The sequence below is a fragment of the Rhynchophorus ferrugineus genome, unplaced genomic scaffold, assembly GCF_030347505.1.
Source record: "Rhynchophorus ferrugineus isolate W39M unplaced genomic scaffold, kcgeb_rfMv2 rfM7, whole genome shotgun sequence".
Taxonomy (NCBI): domain Eukaryota; kingdom Metazoa; phylum Arthropoda; class Insecta; order Coleoptera; family Curculionidae; genus Rhynchophorus; species Rhynchophorus ferrugineus.
This window is the reverse complement of record NW_027472586.1, coordinates 36,207,686-36,228,796: the sequence shown is the minus strand read 5'-3', so window position 1 is coordinate 36,228,796 and position 21,111 is coordinate 36,207,686. Positions and strand designations below refer to the sequence as shown.

Genomic DNA, 21,111 nt, shown 5'->3' with positions numbered 1-21,111 from the left:
ATTACTCACGTGTACACTGGCGTGTTTATCAGATCGGCTATCAGTTCTCAGCCGACTCGAATCGAGACTAAAGGCCACATTTGGCGAGTGCGTGTCGACAAAACACACCTGTCAGGTTATATGTAAACAAATAGGGCCCGTCCTGCCGTTGTATGCATGATTTTGTTCGGGACAGAGCCCCGACCGACGTGCCCCGCTGACCCCCATCCGCCGCACAGTTTCCCCGGAAAATCTGTAATCGTTTTGTTTTCATCGTGTCGACGAGGAAGAGGAGGAAATGAACATGTCCCACGTCTGTTGGGAGGAAAACTCTAACATTCAACGCATCAAGTACGAGAGGTGAGTGTCGTTGTTGGATTTCGTTCATTCATCCGTTTTTCGAACGTGTGTGTTCGCCTGCCGTTGGATTTTCCCTGTCCCACCGTCGCCATTGCGAACGGTCGGGCGAGATAAGGAATTAATTTCGTGACGTAAACGCGCTCGACGTCTATAAAGATTATTTACCCATCATCGCGCTTTGGAATGATTTCGCACTATTTATAGACCAATGTTAAAGTGACGCGCGGCGTGGTTCGGACGTCTGCCGCTAGATGTTCCGCGACTAGAAACCTGTTTCGTGACTTTGAACCGGCTGCGTGTGTTGACGCGATTCGGATTTCTCGCGGCATATTTCGCAAAATACAAAATAGCTTATATGGAAGGAAGTTTCACAGACGCCAATAATATCATAATGCACCTCTTTCTGCTTCAAATCATTTTGCCGGTTTCTTTTCGAAAACATACATTATCTAGACAATAATAGGGCGAGTAATACCGAGATGAATAACAGGTCAATTGAAAAGTCCCCGGCCTACCATAGTAAAACACATTTTTTGTCAAAATTTGTTTTTTTTTTTACTCACCATAATTTCCTTCAAGGGTGATACACTGATTATAGCGACCCTCCAACTTTTCGATACCATTTTTGTAGTACGATTTGTCCTTTGTTTCAAAACAGGCCTCACTTTCGTAATTCACCTCTTCATTCGACGAAATTTTCTTCCCAGCGAACATTCTTTTGCGATCTGAGAACAGGAAATAGTCGCTGGGGGCCAGATCTGGAGAATACGGTGGATGAGGAAGCAATTCGAAGCCCAATTCATGGATTTTTACTTTCGTTTTCACTGACTTGTAACACAGTGCATTGTCTTAGCGAAGCAGCGCTTTCTTTTTCTTCAAATGCGGCCGTTTTTCGGCGATTTAATAACGCTATGTAATAGTCGCTGTTGAGAGTCGTTATGAATCTTGTGAAAATTATTGTATGCGCATCCCAAAATACAGACGCCATAACCTTGCCAGCCGACTGTTACGTTTTCCCACGCTTTGGAGGGGCTTCATCGTGTGAAGTCCACTCAGATGACTCTCGATTGGACTTCGGAGTGAAATGATGTAGCCATGTTTGATCCATTGTCACATATAGACGCAAAAACTCGGGTTTATTACGCTTAATAATCTTCAAACACCGTCCCGAATCATCAACTCGTCGTTGTTTTTGGTCAAAAGTGAGCTCACGCGGCACGCACTTTGCACAGAGCTTTCTCCTACCCAAATATTCGTGAATGATGTACACGTTCAGTTGATATCTTTAGAGTGTCTGCTTCAGTTTCAATTTACGGTCATTTCCATTAACATTTCCTCGGTTCCGCTTATTTAAGTAAAACGTCTATATATAATCTATGTATCGAATGGATCATACATCTTCAGATCGCCCCTGTCATAGAATAGCTGCATTTGTATGAATTATAAATCATGGTAAAGTATTAAAGGGTCAGTGTCCCGAAATCTTCATTGTCCAACACACCATGTATTCTATTCGCGGTTTAATAATAGTGACCAGTACTTTCAATCATTATCCAATATTTCTAGTAACAAAATAAACTTCCGAACGGTCCCATAAATATATGACAGCCAACAAAACACCGATCTTTTGTGACATGGAACCTATTAATGATAGTGACATTTTGTATGGGATAATTTAAATTCTTGTTTTTTGCTTTCTCTAGATTTCCACAAACATTTTAAAACCAAAATTAGCCAAATCCGTCGAGCCCTTTTTCTTGCATGTTTGATTAAAAATCTCATTGTATATTCAATTCTTATTTTCATGTTAAAATGTTTTAAGTTTAATTAAGAGCTTGACACATTGAAAGGCGTCTTACCGGTCGTAAAGAATGCCTAAAAATACTCAACGAAGTTGTTCATCTATTAAATTGGACTACGAAATGCAACTGGAAAGCTTATATTTCTATTATTCTTAATTAAAATTATATTCGAATTCATAATCCTTTTATTTATTTTTCTGAGCCCCGTCTACACATATCTCTCTGGGTGTTTTTAAGATTTTCTTCTATGATTGAATTGAAAAGACCCGCAGCAAAAGAAGTCTTAACATACTATGTTGCTTAGTTTTCTTTATTATTTCATCAAAAGAGAAAAGCCGCTGAAAGTCATAATTTCCTGATAGAGACTTATTCTACCAACAAACTAGAACGACACTTTCGACAATCAAATGTGGTGATTTCAATATTCGACACGACAAAGAACGTCCTAGAAGGCCGAAAAACGTTTCAACTTACGCAGTTCACTGGCATCGCTTTGACGTCATGTATTCGGGTGTCCTGACACTCTTTTAGAATTCTTTACACTGACACTTCGGATCAGACTTGCTATGGTTCCCAGGGGGCTGTTACTGACATAATGTGGGGCCTCATCAATGGCATCATAGCACTTTATGTTGGAATCTCTGAAGGAGAGCTATGTTGGATTAGCTAGTAGTACTCCGCAGTTCGATTCCATACGTCCATATAGGCCTAAGAATATACTTATAGAGCAATATCTTACTATCCAAAGATAATTTGGATTTACCCTATGAGCCAATACATCTGATTGAGTTTAAGCCCAATTTATTTACCATATTGGTGCCTAGAATAATATGTTTGTCTTCTGTGATTACTTTAAATCTCTTGATGTACAGAGTCTCGAAAACCTTGGATATCACAGGGAACAGACTTACAGCACGATAGGAGGAAACGTCTTCTGAGTTTTACCCTTGTTTAAGAATAATAATGATTTAAGCCACTTTCTAGTATTATTAATATTTCCAGTATTTTCTGTTCTTTTCTGACAGTTCTTGCAAAATTCTTCTAGTTATTAGATCAAATCCGAGAGATTTTTTTGGCATTCGTTTCATTTATTATTGTTCGTTTTACTTCCCTAACAGTAGATTTTTCGTGTGGTGAATCCATTTGAAATGCAGTGTTAAGAAAGTCAGTTCTGTTCAGAGTTATCTACGGATATTTCACACGGGAATAGATTAAATGCCCTTTTCAGATGTTTAGAAAAAACATCTTTATCATTTTTTGAGATTTTTTCTTTATCATTCTCCGCCCAGGTATCATCACCATGCATAACGGGTGAATTATATTGTTGGTGCCGTTCGATCTTTCTTGTTATTTTCCAGAGAGAATATTCCGTTGTATCAGTTGGCTTTTTAGGCATTCTAAATAATCTTGTATTTCTTGATTGTGTTCACAATTTATTAACTCTTTCATTTTTCTTTCTTCGTAGGAGTTTAATAATCATTGCGTATATTTTATTTTGCGTTACGTTATCACGTACGATTTCGTTATCAGTTTGTGTTGTTTTCTTTAATTATCTGTAACACATTTCGAATAAAATTTAAGGAATCATTATTTCTGTATACGAGTGCATACGTATACCATGAAATATGAAGGGGTTTAAAATGGCAATACTATTAATTTACTTTTAAAACAATTTTATTTTCTGGAAAGAAGAAGCGAATTGTTAAACGGCGATACAAAGCGACATTAAGGCTTTAAATCTATTTGAACATAAACGAAACTGGTTTAAGTCTTAACATAAGCCCCGTTTTTGAATACACAGTCGCCTGATCTAACACCTCCCTCCTAGAGTAAAGACCAAAGGTATGTGTGGTCGTTGTCCCATCTGGTTGTTGTAAAATTATTTTTGAGTATCGTCTGTACTTTTGTCCACCATTTCCACGGTATACTCTGTCTAGGACGGTTTCCTAAGTTTTGTGATACCCAATTCCAGTAGTCTATGTCTGAGAAACGGAGCTATTGCAATCCACCTTCGGTGTACGTATCTTCAACTGCAAGCTTCTGTTCAAATCCTAATAAACTATGTTAGTTCAGAGTAACTTCAGTCCGCATTTGGCGGCCTTACACCCTGAACTGTGATGCTGGTCCGAAATCTATTGACTAACACCTTCAATCCAGTTTCTGTGACTTTGGAACTTGAGCTTTAACTACATCAAGCAATGCTTCAAGTAACTGCGGAACGATTATCGATCCAACGTCAACCTGTCTTGTTTTCTCTATAAGTAAGTTTATACCGGTTAATTGAATAAATTCAAAAGGTCCGTATGATCTCCTCGGAATTCTACCGACTGCGTCAATTATGAGACGTGTACGGTATCAAAACAAAAACTTTTAATATTCTTAAAATAATTTGGTTTTAAGGGAATTAAGTGGCAACTTGTGAGAACGACTATATATTTGTCTATGAACGACTATGTCAGAGCAGATACATACATTCATACGAATATATATATTTATACATATGAAAGAAAAATTAAGAAAACCGTGCAGAAAATGGAAAAATTTCAGAAAACTTAACATTCGTGTTTTAGACAAAGCCGCATCTGTTGGCATCTGTGGATTAAAACTTTAATTTATTAATTTCGCGGTGCATAGTGCGTTCCATCTGAACGTTTATGAGAAAGTGCAAAAATGAGGCCTTTGGAATGTGTTGAGCCAGTTGCCAAGTGAAATAGGCGCTACATTCATAATTTTCCGGAAATGAACCATATAACAGATCAATTGAAAAGTTCCCGGCCTGACACATAGATGGTGATACTAGAATTAATTAAAAAATTAAATCTCAAAAGCTGCGTGTATAAATTTGACAGCTGTCGGATCATTAGTTTGTGAATTATAGCATTTTGAGTGAAGCAACTTTTATTATTGGGAAAAATGGATAAAAAGGAATTCCGCGTGTTGATAAAATATTGCTTTTTGAAGCGAAAAATAAAGTTGAAGCAAAAACTTGGCTTGATGCGGAGTTTCCGGACACTGCCCCAGAAAAATCAACCATCAAGGATTGGTATGCTAAATTAGACGTTGTGAAATGAGCACCGAAGACGTTGAACGCAGTGGACACCCAAAAGAGGTTATTACCCACGAAAACATTTAAAAAATCCACAAAATGATTTTGAATGACCGTAAATTGTAATTGAATGAAATATCATACACTCTAAAGATATCAACTGAACGTGCACATCATGTGATTCACGAATATTTGGTTATGAGAAAGCTCTATGCAAATTGGGTGCCCGCGAACTCACTTTTGACCAAAAACAACGACGAGTTGATCATTCGGAGCAGTGTTTGAAGACGATCAAGCGGAATAAACCCGAGTTTTTGCGTCGATATGTGGCAATGGATGAAACATGGCTCGATCATTTCACTCCGAAGTCCAATTGACAGTCATCCGAGTGGACTGCACACGATGAACCCGCTGCAAAGCGTGGGAAAACGCATCAGTTGGCTGGCAAGGTTATTTTGGGATTCGCATGGAATAATTTTCATTAACTACCTTGAAAAAGGAAGGACCATCAACAGCGACTATTACATAACGTTATTGGACCGTTTGAAGGATGAAATAACCGAAAAATGGCCGCATTTGAAGAAAAAGAAAGTGCTGCTTCATCAAGACAATGCACCGTGTCACAAGTCAGTAAAAATGTTGGCAAAAATCCATCCATCCACCGTATTCTCCAGATCTGGCCCCCAGCAACTATTTCCTGTTTTCAGATCTCAAAAGAATGCTCACTGGGAAGACATTTTCGTCGAATGATGTCGGTGATCGACGAAACTGAAGCCTATCTTGAAGCAAAAAATAAATCGTACTACAAAAATGGTATCGAAAAATACAAAAATTTTATAAAAAAATTGGTGGGTCGCTATAATCAGTGTATCACCCCAGAAGGGAATTATGTTGAACAAAAAAAACTAATTTTGTCTAAAAATGTGTTTTACTATGGTAGGCCGGGGACTTTTCAATTGACCTGTTATATTCTATACATCTTTTGAGTTATATCCAGAAATGCAATAATTTCTTAGACTTACTTTCAGGGTAATTATAATGGGAAACACTTGACCACCACGTGGCTAATTAAAATAAGCAGGCAAGTTTCGATTGACATAGTGATTGCTCTGAGTTTCTGAAATTAATTATATGCTATCTGTTCCCGTGTCGGAAAGCCATCAACATTATTTGTTTATGAGCTACAGAGCAAAACTAGCAATATTGTGTATCAAAAAGTATTAAAACAAACACAATTTTTTTTCAATTAGTCCTGTTTAAAGTGAATTCTGTCAAAGTACAATATTGTGTAAAAAGTTTAAGTCACTGCTTCAACCAGTTTCTGAGTTTTGTGGACATAAATATACGGAAGCTGAATAAATATTATTTTTTAGATAGTCATCTTGACACAGACTCGAAAACACAAACATATATTTAAGACCTTGTTATACAATGACTCGCAACAATCATTATTTATTTTTGAAAGCTTGGGAATTGGAATACCACAAGTACTTGTTGATCTGAAAAAATTTATCAGTTTTTATATCTTTTTGATACTTCAAAATTATTATTTCTAATTAAGAACGGAGAAATTAAAGAGAGAATAATGCAGGAAATTAAACATTTCTCACTAATGTACAGAATTAAAAATATGGATATATCCATATTTATTCAATAAATCCAGCGTGTCACTGCACGTGCAGCGCTGTTCAATCAGCTGAAAAAGCTAAACACATCACGTGATTAATTTTCAACATCACGTTTTACTGCTTATTACCATTAAAGTTTTATAGACACGATATTTAAAATAAAAAATCAGTTTACACATTGAAATAGCATTTATTTAAAAATAATTTTAATTAGAAGGTATATAAAAGCAATTCTGTAAAAGCTGTACCGCAGACGCTCATTAATATGAACTGATCAAAACAAGTGCAGTTCACATTATCAAAATGTTTACATTAACGTAAGTGATTTAAGTAATTTAAATAATTAACGTTTTATTAAAAGAAATAATTAGTACATATACATATATTTATAACAAATAGGAGAAAAATAATCTGTAATTTTAGTCTGCATTAATTCAAGCACAATTAAGGCATTGTCTTCAAGTGCCTATACACCTAATTTACGAAGAAAAATATCTGTGTTTGATTTCTCTTCTGTTTCAGCCCAATCTAAAGCTTGCTATAGCAGGTTTCCTAACAGATGTCACTAGGTTTAAGTACGCAATGTTGTGATTTGACACATGTCATTTTATTCTACTGACATCAAGCTTGAAAGCATCAAGCTATACATGTTATATTTTGCGAAACCGCCATAAATTTATACCTCTTTGAAAATGTCAATATTCGTGACAGAAAACGTGCATTTGCTGCAAACATTACTTTTCTTATTTAATCTTTGCTGGTATCGCTGTAACCTTAAAAACATGTGAGGCATGGTTTCGGAATTTTAAAAGTGGTGATTTCGATGGGCAAGATTAAGAACGTTCTGGTAGACCGAAAAGATTTGTAGATACGATATAGCAGGAGCTCAAACTCAAAAACAATTGGCAGAAGCGTTAAATGTGACCCAAGAAACGATTAACGACCGATTGCGAGCAATGGGGAAAATCTAAAAGATTGGAAGTGGGGGGCATATACATTGAATGACAGGAAAATGGAAAATCGAATTTTTCGATTTTCTAGATATCTCGATGTTTTTTCAAGGTTTTTCAATATTAAAACTTCTTTTATTCAAGTTTCAATGAACAATAATATAAAATCATTATTTTATTTAAAAAGGGTGCGATGGTTAATTAGTTGATAAAGATCGATTGAAAAGATACGATACAAATATTTAGTGGTCATTACTCCATTTCTCTTTACAATCAAGTCAAATATATAAAGTATCAAAATAATTTTACATAATTCAAAACGAAACTGTTATTTTGAAGGTAATAAATTATAGCAATTATCTCTTTCCTTTTATTTTCCAAAGAAAGTTTGAAAAGAAATATGTACATCTCGGTCTTAACTTATGCCAGGGTTGAAAAAAAATTAGTAAGCTCATGTTCTAATGAAATAGAAATAAACCTATTACTCTTATTATGTCATTATTACATCGGAATACTAAAATACGATTAAATATATCCGTCCTTTCTTCTCTCAAAGTTAGTATGGGAAAGAATTCGTACATCTCCGTCTGTTATCATGAATAGAAAAATTCATTAATATATTAATTATATAAATTACTATTTTCAGTCGCTAGTTTTTTTGACTATCGACTAGTTGGACTGTTTTGCGACTCGATAGTTTTCAACGTTAATGGTACTCTATGAACTAAGTCGTTGTTTTGTTCAGGTGTAATCCAGTGGATGATCCGGCCAGGATGAAGGACGACCGCGGCCTGTACCAATGTTGCGATTCGTAAGTATCAACCCGAATTTCCGACGAAGTTCGGCTTTTTAAGAATTACTTTTGCCTCTATTTTCCGCAGGTGTTTTCTCCTTTTTAGAAATGAGCTTAGTGGGCAGCCGCATTTGCAACCCCTTTACAGTAAAGAAAATGTGGTTTTCCATTTTTCCATGGTAATAAATTATTACGTGTTGCGACGGCGTTCAACCGAGCCGGCTACTCAGCCGCCGTTGAACCTGTCGTATTGTTTAGCGATAGTCGACCTTTCTCTTTTATTTTCCTCTCCCCCCTGCCGCTCTTTCGGTAACGACGATTCTCCGTCACGCTAATTGTTGTCCGAATCGCATCGATCTCCCCCGATGTTTAGTATGTTGTTCTCCATCGATAACGAACGCGATTCGTGATTTACTTGCCACATAAAATATAGATTTGATCCTTATTTAAGTTAATTTAGAGCCTTTTGCTGACTGGGATCGCGCCAATTACGAACCCTCGCGCGGTACGTTAAAGAGGATCGCGCCTGCACCAACATATCCGCCAAGTTTATATTTCAGCTCGTAATGTTGCCGGTTTGTACGAATCGTATCTATATGTGGGGATAAATAATATTGTCACATTGCATATGTTTTGTGGGTTAGTAACTCTACAATTAATCCAATAAAACAGTCAATGCACGTCATCAGAATTTAAGTTTACAACTTTTGCCAGTTTGTAAGTAATCTTTAATTAGTGTCGACCAGTACAATCACAAATAGAATTTTATAGACTTATTCGGTTACATGAACCGACGCCTCAGACAGCATTCTGTCTCTCTTTAACTGGACTAAAATGAATTTTACATTTTTACAAGCTGCATTTGGCAGTATATTTCACGTCATGTATGACGTGTATTGGCTGTTTTCTTAGGACTATATGTATATTATATTAAGGATGACAAAACTGATTGATTTTAATTCTTAAAGAATAAAAACAACGTTGTGGAAACAATTATTTCGATTTTTTTTATAGATGGCTTTTTTTTATTTATAGTGCAGTACATTTGACAATATTTGGCGTTTTGTTAAAATAGAATTGGGAATATAAATTCAATTATATACAGAAAAAATATTGAGAATAATTTTTTTCGGTGCTTTAGTGAGCAGAGATATAAGATGGAGAAGGAAAGATAATTAAAAAGTTTTTTATAAAGGGAAATTCACAGCAAAATGCTTTTATTTTCGCGGGTCGAAAAAAGGAAGAGTGCATTCCTTTCAAATGTTGCATTAAACGTTAAAAAACTAGTAGTGAGTCCTGTTTGCTAAGCCAACATGTATGAAAGGCAGCATTTCGAGATAATAAATTCTGATAAATACAGAATGTAGACATTTTCTAATTCGCTACATTTTAGATTGATCTTGTCGCCACCAAATGTCTAATTAAATACATAGTCACTTCAAATTAACAGCGAACGCGCGTCATTAAAATATATGACGTCACAACGTCGCAATGTTACCTAATAAACTCTAACGTTTAGTATTTTTTATAGTGAAATAAAAATACTTTTGTTAAATATAATTTATTTTTAACATTGGAGAGCATATTTACTTTTTTACGTTTAGTTCGTGTTTCCTTCGTTACTGTGTTTCCATCTCACATTTCCTTGTGTGAGATCATTTTGATATGAGTATGAGTATATTTCTCCTTATTTTTTTTTTGTTACAACCTGTGTACATTTTTCTTACAAAATTCTACTATTTTACTAGGATTTTCTTCAATACAATTGCCCTATCATCTGAAAAAGAGTTAGTATCCATTGATACAATCACACAACACTGAACAATATGCATAGATATGTGTGTAATCTAAGCACACAAATCTTGCAGTCATTGTCACTTTCACTATCAGAATCACTGTTCAAGTCAATTAGTCAATTGTGATTTTCTAATTTATCAAAAACTTGTTCAGGATTCCACCAATTGTCAATTTCTTCTTCTGTGTGTCTGACGGAGTTCATCCAAACCGAAGGTGTTATTGCAGACAATACTTCTTTCCGCAAGTCCAAAGAGTTCTTCATTCAGCACGTCCATTTTAATTATTCTTTAACTCTCCTACATCAATTCGATAGTATTAAACATGAAGTAATAGAAGGCGTAATACTTTGTGAGCATATTTTTCCAAATCAGATATTTACTGTGTATCTTTTCTCAACTTTACTTTTTTTAAGTAAATTTAGTAATTAATGAAATGAAGAGGAAAAATACGGTTTGATTTTAAAACGAATTTACAAACTGCAATAGGCAATACATTCGACGAATTGACTATTATTTTGTAAGGACTATATACTACTAAGTAGTATTTAAATTTTATATGAATAAATTCACATCACAGAAGATAGATTCTATAGCATCTAGTACTTTTCACAATACTTGGCAACGCTGCAGAGTGCAATATAAAGTTTTTTATTCTTTTCATGCCAAAATTTAGATAATAAAAGTATGGCGCGGTCTCGGTCAGCATGAACGGGTCCCCAGTCTCTCGTTTGAGGGCGGGTTCCCCTAACTCTTTATTGCGACAAGGACTTGCCGACATCGCCCCCCGTCTATATACTTTCACGATAATAATAAAATAGTAGTAATAGTAATTTGATAGGCAACCGTTAATGAAAGATGTACTCATTTTTGTTTTTTTTTATCAGAAATTTAAACTTTTCCACTGCAACTTGCAGTGAAGATGATTGTGAATACGGGACGTACAAGAAAAGTAAAGTGGCTAGGGTAAGTAGCATGTCATATTAGAGCGATTTAACGTTTTTTAGGGTTATTCGATTGCATTCGAGCACTTAGAATAAGAGTAAGATTGACCTAACCTTTCTTTTTGCTCTGACTCTCGGAGCGGCGTGTGCGTTTTTGTTTTTCGCGTCTCGAGATCGAGAGCGAGTCGAGCCGACCCGACGTGGAAGCCTCGAACCCATGCACACAGCCTCCCGCACCCGGTCCAATCAGTCGCACGGTTGGTTCACTGCCTGCCACGTGGTGACGCTGGGTCTATTACGCTTATATACAGTTGTACAACACGATACCGAAATACATATGTTGAAGAGGCACTATTCATTTGTTTTCATCCCGTTTCCGCGTGATCGTTGCGAGTTCTCGGGACCGGGGAATTAATTCTTATCGGCCTAGGAATTTTGCGCCGTTGAGTTTCTAAGGAATCCATTACCGATGTCCGTCGAGCGCTGGTGAACGATTATGATGGATGATGCTTATGCATTCAAATGGTAACCAAAAAGTTCAGGGACGACGAATTGCAATTGCAAGTCTTTTTTTGTAACTTTGGAATGTTGGTACAGGGTGTTTTATACCGAATATGGTCCATCGTTAGCTACGACTGTCATTCACTATCTTTCGATGAGCTAGGATTTTCCAAATAATAAAATCCCTGGATCATATATTTCCTAACGAAAGTTTGTACTCAGTGTTTCAAAGTTATCACGGTGGCGCCTCATGTATAAGCGCTGCAATACTGCAGAATCCCTTTAAAATGAAGAGTTTCCAAAAAACTTATTTAATCTGACTAAAAAATATTTTCTATTACCAAAAATATAATATCTCGAGTTCCATCAACTACGAGGGTTGCTATTTATATTTTGACTCTGGGCCATCTGATGTTTCCGATTGGAACTTTGACCTTTATAAGCATAACCTTCTTCAATACGTTTTATCAGTTGAGCAGGGCTTGTGTTGTTTACAGTGATTTGAATATTCTGTCTCAGTGAAAAGAGCCAGAGAACCTTTTTGTGCTATGATTTTTTTACATTTTACTAATTTCTCCATAAAATGTAGAAAAAAAACAACATTAAATAGTCGAAAGTTACCACCAACCTAAATCGAATAAACAGAAATCCGCTTAAATTGGATAAAAATGATCAAACCGCCTAACGTTAAAATAATGAAGTTTGAGCTATGTTACTACTGCGTACACTTTTACATTCCCCTTCTACGTTATCTTACATTTTGTGGTCGAAAAACACACTTGAGATGGACCGACAAAATCGGGCACTGTATTCTAACCAAAAGGTTTTGTATGGCAAACCATCATCGTTGCTTATTAGCCGAAAACATGAAACTGTGGATGATGATAAAAAGTTCAGGCCTATAAATTAATTTTAAAGGATCTGCAACAGAGAAAACGTTTCAATTTGTAACTCGGTACAATCGTATTTGGGGGAAGATTTACATTTTACCTCAATTTGAAGAAAATAGCGGTCGGATATTATGGCAACCATACTCCTTCAGTTTCAACATGCGAATACTGGTTTTGGCATTATAAAATTGGCGATTTTGAATGAAGTCAAAGAGCGTTCTGGACAGTCAAAAAAATGTTTAAAGACATGGATTTGAAGATCAATGGGCGAATGAACCGGAAACATTAAAATGAAAAGTGCTATCGCACCCTCCGTATTTTCCAGACCTTGCTTCTTCTGATTGCTACTTGTTACTTGCTTGAACCGTAAATTGTCTGAAATATGGAAAAAAGTGGCGCGTAGAGTGGTGTACTTCGAACTACCAAAATCTCACTATATAATTACAGTTAGGTTCTACCATCAAGGGAACATTTTCAATGAGAAATAGTTACCATAAGACTTTGTATTGCAATTCGGATGGGACGTCCTCGCGTACTCACCAGACTTGAGATCTTCTGATTGTTATTTGAACATTTAATTAAACATAGCTTATTACTGTTAATAAAAATGCGTGATAAGAATTGATTTCTCGTCCTAACTAAGCTGAGATCGCCAATTTTGTTTTTCTCTTCTCAGTTTCGATTACGCATCCGACAGATACGGGACTATCAAACGCCGGCACGCGTGGAGATCGAGAGGTCTCCCGCATGCCGGACCATCCATCCATCTACTGTCGACGCCGCTAATCTCTTTGTTTGTCCCGATCCCTAGCAAGATCCGATGTCGCATCGCATCATCGAGAAACGACGCCGCGATCGCATGAACAATTGCCTGGCCGACCTGTCCCGCCTCATTCCCGCCGAGTACCTGAAGAAGGGCCGCGGCCGCATAGAGAAGACGGAAATCATCGAGATGGCCATCAAGCACATGAAGCACCTGCAGTCACAGGAACGGGCAAGTCCGGTGGAGCATTATAGGTGAGTAATATTTATCTATGGTACACTGGTTCGGGATTATAATTACCGTTGATATGGCAACATAACAAGTCATAGCATTATTTGACCGTTTGAATGACAAAATCGCCGAAAACGGTCATATTTGAAGAAGAAGAAAGTGCTGCTTCACCAAGACAATGCACCGTCTCACAAGTCAGTGAAAACGATGACAAAATTCCATGCTTGAATTGCTTCTTCATCCACCGTATTCTCAAGATCTGACCCCCAGCGACTATTTCCTGTTCTCAGATCTCAAAAGAATGTTCGCTGAGAAGAAATTTTTGTCCAATGAAGAGGTGATCGCCGAAACTATTTCTTATTTTGAAAAATGGTATCGAAAATTTGAAAGGTCGCTATAATCAGTATCACCCTTGAAGAGAATTATGTTGAATAAAAAAAATAATTTTGTCAAAAAATGTGTTTTACTATGGTAGGCCGGGGACTTTTCAATTGACTTGTTAAACCCTAAATCACCGAACCTTGTGAGCCGAAGCCGATCTCTAAACCGACATTTATTTTTACAGATTGGGTTACCAGGAGTGCATGTCGGAGGCGATGCGTTTCATGGTGGAAATCGAGGGTCACTTTCCACGGGAACCCGTCTGCCTGCGGCTGCTCACCCACCTGCAGAACCACTGCGACCAGGTGGCGCGGGGAGGATCGGGGTTCGCGGCGTCGCCGCCGGCGTCCGCTTTTCCGCCGTCGCAGGCGTCGCGGGCCCCCCCGAGTCCCCGACCGCCGCCCTGCGACTTCACTGTCCCCAAGACCGAGCCGGAGAATAGCAACAGCAGCGACGCCTTCATCGCGCGGCCGGACAGGGAGACGGCGCCGAACGGCGCGTCCTACAAGTACAAGACCAGCATCAAGTTGCGTTTTAGCCAGGACGCCAGCGCGCACGAGGTGCCCAAGAGGCAAAGATTGGACGACAACCGGAACGGTCCACTAGCTCCCGTTTTCGATAATCAAAGGTATCGCGCTCTCAAACTATATTTATCGGTGTTATTGTGTAGTAAGTTTCATCATTTTTTATTAAGTAAGTTGTTGTTTGTCGACTAATCCACAATTTGTTTTTTCAATAGCTTAAAAACTAAATATCTATCTATATCTAGAGAACTCATGGATCACTGCTGTTTTCAGTTAAGACACTTTACTGCACTACAAGATCAAATGGTTTGATTCTTTTCAGTCTGTATCCTGCTTGATTTTTATTCAATGTTTTGGTGTTAACGTAAAAGTGAAGTCTTACTTCATGTTCTTTGTGATTTTCTTAATTTCTATAATTATATCCGTTAATTATTCCGAAATAATAATTATTCCTATAGTGTGCTGATGGACTTAACATTCTGTCTTGAATTTTTTAAATTTTATTTATATTATTTTTCACAAAACATCCCTATAACTAGAGCTGGATTTCAGAGATTTATATTTGTTTTATAATTTGCATATACAACATCAACTTATTATATGTAAATTCAATCTGCACTGGTTTGCTTTCATTAATTTTTTCTCTCTATACTTGTGTCCAGTTATTTTTATAGTCGATTGCCTTATTGTTATATTTTTCTGGTTAATTCTTAGCCATTATCTCCAGCAAGAATTGTAGTATCAAAAGCAAATGCAGTCATGACAATATTTTCCATTTGCAGTATATCACATGTGTGACGTAGGTAAATAATTGTCCCAGACTTATTGTAAAGTAGGCTCCCTCTTGTTTGACTCCAAACATTCTGGCTAAAATGAAAAAATATAATTTTCAGTGTATTGCTTTAGTAATATGTTTTAAGTCCCTTACATACCCAACTTTGTCAGAGACTTAATATAAACCTTCTGAATTTATTTTTTATCTATGATATCTCTTCTAACTTACCTCAGGTCCTCGTGACATCACGTAGCCATCAGTAATACTTAAGTGCCGGTCCTATTTTTAAATCAACTAGTTTTATACATACTCTCCTTCGAGAAGATTCAGTCAGTCCAGCGCTCCTCTAATTGTTCTCTCTTTAAAGAGCCAGTACTGACTAGTGATTAGATTGGGATTATACAGCGGATGGCAAAGTGATTCAAAGTGCAATTCGTTCATGTTTACCATGATTTTCATCAACTTGTGACGCAATGCATTGTCATGGCGCACTAGCACTCTTTTCTTTAATAATCAATAATATTCCTTCTCACCAAACTCGAATTACGATAGGTCAAACACTATCATTTTTAGAAAAACTGCAGAATTCGGGTGACCTCACTTTTCAGCGCCATCTGGGTTCATGCAATGGCAATACTACTTCTTAACAGCTGCTTTCTTAACATTTGTTTTATGCTTAATGACGGTGATTTGAGATTTTTAACTTGCTCTTAAAACATTTTTGAAATCAAGCTATATTTTTCATAGGTAAACAATATCTGATTTTTTTTGTTTTTGAAAAACACCAAAAAACTAATTTTCCATAAAGTGAAAATGTTACCTTTTCTCCCCTAATGACAATATATGCGAATAAGCTGTTTTTAATTATGGCATTATCAATGTTGGGTAATGTAATTAATAAAACTAAAGGGAGTTTTATTTTTATCTAATTCCGTATATACCGAAAATCTAGTTCTCGTTTCCATTACCCTGTAAAGTTTCTTGCATACCTTTTTCTTTGATTATGATTTTTATTATTCCAAAGTGACTAAGAACACCCTGTTGATATTCCATATTCCCTGGTTTCGCATTGTTTATATCCAGATGCAAATGTCCCCCCTTGCTAGTGGAGCTTGTTTGCTTTTCATTGATTTTTAGCGTTGCTTCGGAATTGACACTGAATATCAATTTGCAAATATCAGGCACAACGAAAATTACTTATTACTGAGATATAGAGATGATAGAAATATGCTAGTTAGAATCGTGTGATCAGTCTCGGTAATATTGTATTATTTTTACAGTTCCAATCAGAGCCCACCACGCATTTCGGACCAGAACGGCCAAGCACTAGAAACCGACCACCCCAGTACTCCCCCCACGTCCTCTGATTGCGCGTCGCCCACCGGAACCGCCACCCACATCCGGCCGAGCGGTCCCGCCCCTCCCTTGTCCGCTGATAACTTCGACGTGCCTGTGTTCGTGCTCCACACCAAGAGTTCTTACTACGTACCTCTCACCATCGATTACAAGACGTTACTGCCCTTCCTGCATACCCACGATCTTTTAGACGCCGTGCCCGCCACCGTACTACACCCGGTCACGATCAACGTCAACTTCCTGCCGCTCCTGAAACCCCCCCGGTACAAATACGAATGCAACAATAACTGGAACTAGCTGCCCGGCCTCGGTCAAGTTCTACTATGGCACCCAGTGCGCCCGAATATGTGATATAACCCTTACGTTACGTATGTCTTACGCTACGGATGCCTAACAGAAGAAATGGAGCATGAACTATCTAACTACCTCGTGATATTCGTTTGCAGGGTCTCCTGTTCTGTATGTCTGACGATGATTGAAAGTGCGCGTGGGAGGAGGAGTCGCTGCAGGTCTGTCTAAAGAAACACGTAGGTCCATAGGGGATTGGCATCGGTACTAATACTGTTTTTAGTCCAGAGGACACGGATGTGTACAGAAAAGCTGTTTTGATATTACTATTATTATTATTATCATTGTTATATGTCAGCATTAATAAATGTTAATTATGGAAGTGTTTATTTCAATTTTGCTTTGACTACTTACCAACATATCCTTCAATAAGGCCGGACCTAAGTAATAAATCAACAATTGTTAAGTAAAATTTTACTTAATTCATTAGGATACTCACCCTCAAAAGAAAAATATTCAGTCATTTGTTCATTTGAGTTAAGCTTTTATTTTGATGTCTGCAAGGACTCGGCGGTCATTAGGAAACATATCTGGTTGTCGTATTCATCGACTTGTAACATAGTTCTTTTAATTTTTTTAATAACACCTTACGTTATCTTAATTCTTATTAATCTTAATTTAAAGAATTAATATATTACTGTTCGTCTCTTGTAACACAAAAAAGTTGACTGAAAAGTCCTGGGCGTAACAAATGAAACGCGGTATTTTGTTCAAAATTGGCTTTATTCATCAGCGTAATTTCCAATAAGAGTCACACAATCATTCTGATTCGCTCTTCGCTCTGACCTTTCAATACATACTACTTTTAAAGAACGATTTATCTTTTGCCTCAGTTTCAACCTCTTCATTCGAGCGAAATTTCTTACCGTTGAGCATTTTTTTGAGGTCTGTGCAGTAGCAGCCAGTATTCGCTGGGAGGCAAATCTGGTAAATACGGTGGATGTGGGAGCAATTCGAAGTTCAGTTCACGTAATTTTGCCATTGTTTTGATTGACTTGTGATACGGTCGTGTTTTTGCAATTTCAGCCTTCAAACGCTCCAATAACGCTATATAATATTCACTGTTCATGGTATTTCCTTTTCAAGTTAATCGATGAATATTATCGATCACCAAGCACATCCCAAAATACCGAGGCCATAACCTTTCCAGCCGATTGTTGTACTTTCGGGCGCTTTGGTCGAGATTCACCCGTTGCTGTCCACCCAGATGACCCAGATTGTTTTGATTCCGGAGTGAAGTGACGCATCTATTCTTCTCATTGACGCATCTGTTCTTTTCATATTTTTAAGATGTTCACGTAACTTCACTATTCGATTATTAAAAACGATTACCACCTCTTGCGTCTTCATTATCGGTGTCTCTGCCACCACGTTTGAAGTCAGTAAACCAACGATTTATTGTTTCTGATGGAGTGGAGTCCTTATAACACTTTTCCAGCCATTGCTTCGCTTGAACGGTAATTTTTCCCATCAAGAAACAGTGTAAAATTAAAACACGATATTGGTTTTGATTCATTGTTTTGAAAATAACAAAAGTGGTGTCACTCACACACAATAACTTACAAACTAATGAGTAGAATATCATGAAATTTTAACTGCGGTTTTAACTGAAAAAGCGGCGAATACAATAAGACTAGCACCATCTATGTGTTAGGCTCTGAATTTTTCAGCAAATATGTTACATTAAAATATAAGTAGGACCAGTGTGTGTGATAAATACGTCATGTTTACAAATACATGTATGTATTTCCCATATTAAAATTAAATTAGACCACTTAAGTTAAAGTTAATATTATACACTATACAAATTCATGTGATTTGGAGCTCTTAAATTTTCTAATTTCCTGCGAGTTGTCGAATAGATGTGTTACTACTACGCTGTATTAATGTTTTAATGCAAAATCTTTGATTAACGTAAATTTATTTGATTTCTGGGTTACCATGACATTCCTAGTTGGTTACTTTGCGATAAATATTGCTAATTAATCCAAGAACTTTGTTTTGGTATCTCTTTGATTTTGGGTCAAATTGGAAATATCTCATATATCAGCACAGTTATTTGAGTTTGATCTACTCTGATTTTTGTTTAACGTAATTATAAGTGTTTTCAATTTAACCTATCACATAGGTACCTCCTGAGCTATTTTGCTGAAGTGGTATAACCAGGTTTTTGTCTTTTCGCCGCAACTTAAAATTGACATGAACAAATTTGGAAATATAAAGGTGTATCTTTCAGTCTCTAGTTCATTTTTGGATCTTGGTGATTGCCACTTGTATTTTTTCTAGAGCTTTAGATATGTGTTTTGCGTCGTGTCATGTCTGTTGTTTCAAGGATTCTTTCTTTTGTTATTGGGATACCAGTAGTAGAGCAGATACAAGAATGGTCCCAAGATACTACTCTGCAGAACGCTAGCTGAAATAGGCTTAAATGTTGAAAATGTAGCTTCATAATTAATCTTCTTTCTTTTTCGAAAAGATGCGACTCCAGTAATCGACAATACTGCCGCGGTAATTTGCTCATTTGGTACATTAGTCTCGTGTCTTCATCGTCTTCGGCATGGACTACTTCTAAAGGATTACAAGTTGGTTTGATGTTTTAGTGCAACACTATAAGACCTAATAGGTTTTATAACACAGTGAACAGAATGAAAATATTACATTGCCGTGGCCTATTTTATTTGTTATTATTACATATTACTAATTATATCTGATAGATTCCAGCACTTTTGCTTTTTAATTTAATCTTAGAATATAATAAATAACAATTTCCGTCACAACTTATTTACTTGTATAATTCAAGGTTAATAATCCAGGATGTTCGGCATTAAATAAGAACATTCAGAATTATTACATAACCAAATTAAATTGAAGCGTCACTTGCTTTATCTATTATCTAACTAAAATCTTTGAAGAACTGAGATTGATTTAACTGAGATAAATTTAAGCACCTTCATCGTATTTTACTATAATCACAAATAGAACAGTGTGTTTATGCAGTTATTAACAACCTAACAAAAAGCATCACTTTGTAATGATCTACTTTATGTGTTACTCAAGGCTATACAGAATATATAATCCGGAATGTAGGGCTTTATTTAAAAACAATTAACAAAAAACAAACAAAATTATCTAACCAAGTAGAATTTTGTCTAGACGAAATGTACTCCTGCTTATATATTGCATTTCAATGTAGTTTACAAAATTATAAACTGATTAAATTATCATGGCCTATTTGATTCGTCTTACCTATCATCTAATTAATTTCGGAGCCTAGCTTACTCTCTCACCATCCGGAACACTAGCACATTTATATTGATGGCTCCAAATCAAGTGCAGGACTTGGTTGTGCCTTATCTCTAATGGGTAAACCTGCCCTTCCAATCTCATTGAACAAGGAACGATGTTTACCACTAGTCTCCAAATGGCTAAAACGCCTACGTTCCCTCTAGCTGACACTAGTGTGGATTCCCTCTCACGTTGGTATGCTTCGGAATGAACACTCTCAACTCCCTATAGGGAATATATGTATTCACACTGACCTCTGTCCTATCATCAGTACCTTGACTGCTGTTTCTATTTCTCACGCAGCCACTTGATGTCCTCCGCCACAACAAGCTGTGAACATTTCCATGTGTCTTTGTGTATTTGGCTTTTTCTTCCATTAGAATAATATTAGGGCTGAATAATCACTGACAGATTGGTGAAATTTTTACGAGAGATTGATTTAACTCTTATGAAACATTCAATTAACTTTTAATAATTATCATTGTTAGTTTATTAGTCTTTGTATCCTTCACTTATACAATTTCATCAAAACATTTATTTTATTTGTTTGATTATGTATTTATAAATATACACAATTTTGTTCGTTCACTTCCTTTGTATAGAATGTCTAGTGTACATTGCAAAAACATTGTATTTGTATAGTCGCGAAGTGACGACAAAATCGTCGAAAACAAAGAAAAAACTTCTTGTCTCCAAAAACTCAGATATTTAGTATAGCATTGTTATGTGAATTGATCGGGGAATAAATTGAAACATCACAAA

At 36.6% G+C, this 21,111-nt stretch overlaps 1 protein-coding gene across 5 annotated transcripts; it reads left to right on the top strand.

Annotated features, from left to right (window-relative positions):
• Nucleotides 1–30: 30 nt before the first annotated feature.
• cwo (transcription factor cwo) lies at nt 31–17,386 on the top strand. Of its 5 annotated transcripts, XM_076410798.1 has the most exons (7): nt 43–339; nt 8,511–8,576; nt 8,647–8,737; nt 11,239–11,317; nt 13,498–13,703; nt 14,246–14,689; nt 16,641–17,386. In XM_076410798.1, exons 5-7 carry the CDS (start codon nt 13,507–13,509, stop codon nt 17,011–17,013), a joined length of 1,014 nt encoding a protein of 337 aa, XP_076266913.1. In that variant the 5' UTR covers nt 43–339; nt 8,511–8,576; nt 8,647–8,737; nt 11,239–11,317; nt 13,498–13,506; the 3' UTR covers nt 17,014–17,386. The 5 variants fall into 5 exon arrangements, with proteins under 5 accessions (XP_076266910.1, XP_076266909.1, XP_076266912.1 ...); XM_076410795.1 differs by lacking the exon at nt 8,647–8,737 and having other exon boundaries at nt 31–339; XM_076410794.1 differs by lacking the exon at nt 11,239–11,317 and having other exon boundaries at nt 31–339.
• The last annotated feature ends 3,725 nt before the right edge of the window (nt 17,387–21,111 follow it).

Bases quoted from the DNA above. Each gene is read 5' to 3' on its own strand.
- cwo (XM_076410794.1), top strand. From the start codon at position 278: ATGAACATGTCCCACGTCTGTTGGGAGGAAAACTCTAACATTCAACGC. The intron at 8,738-13,497 runs GTAATAAATTAT...CCCGATCCCTAG, and splicing joins TGGTTTTCCATTTTTCCATG to CAAGATCCGATGTCGCATCG. The intron at 13,704-14,245 runs GTGAGTAATATT...TTATTTTTACAG, and splicing joins AGTCCGGTGGAGCATTATAG to ATTGGGTTACCAGGAGTGCA.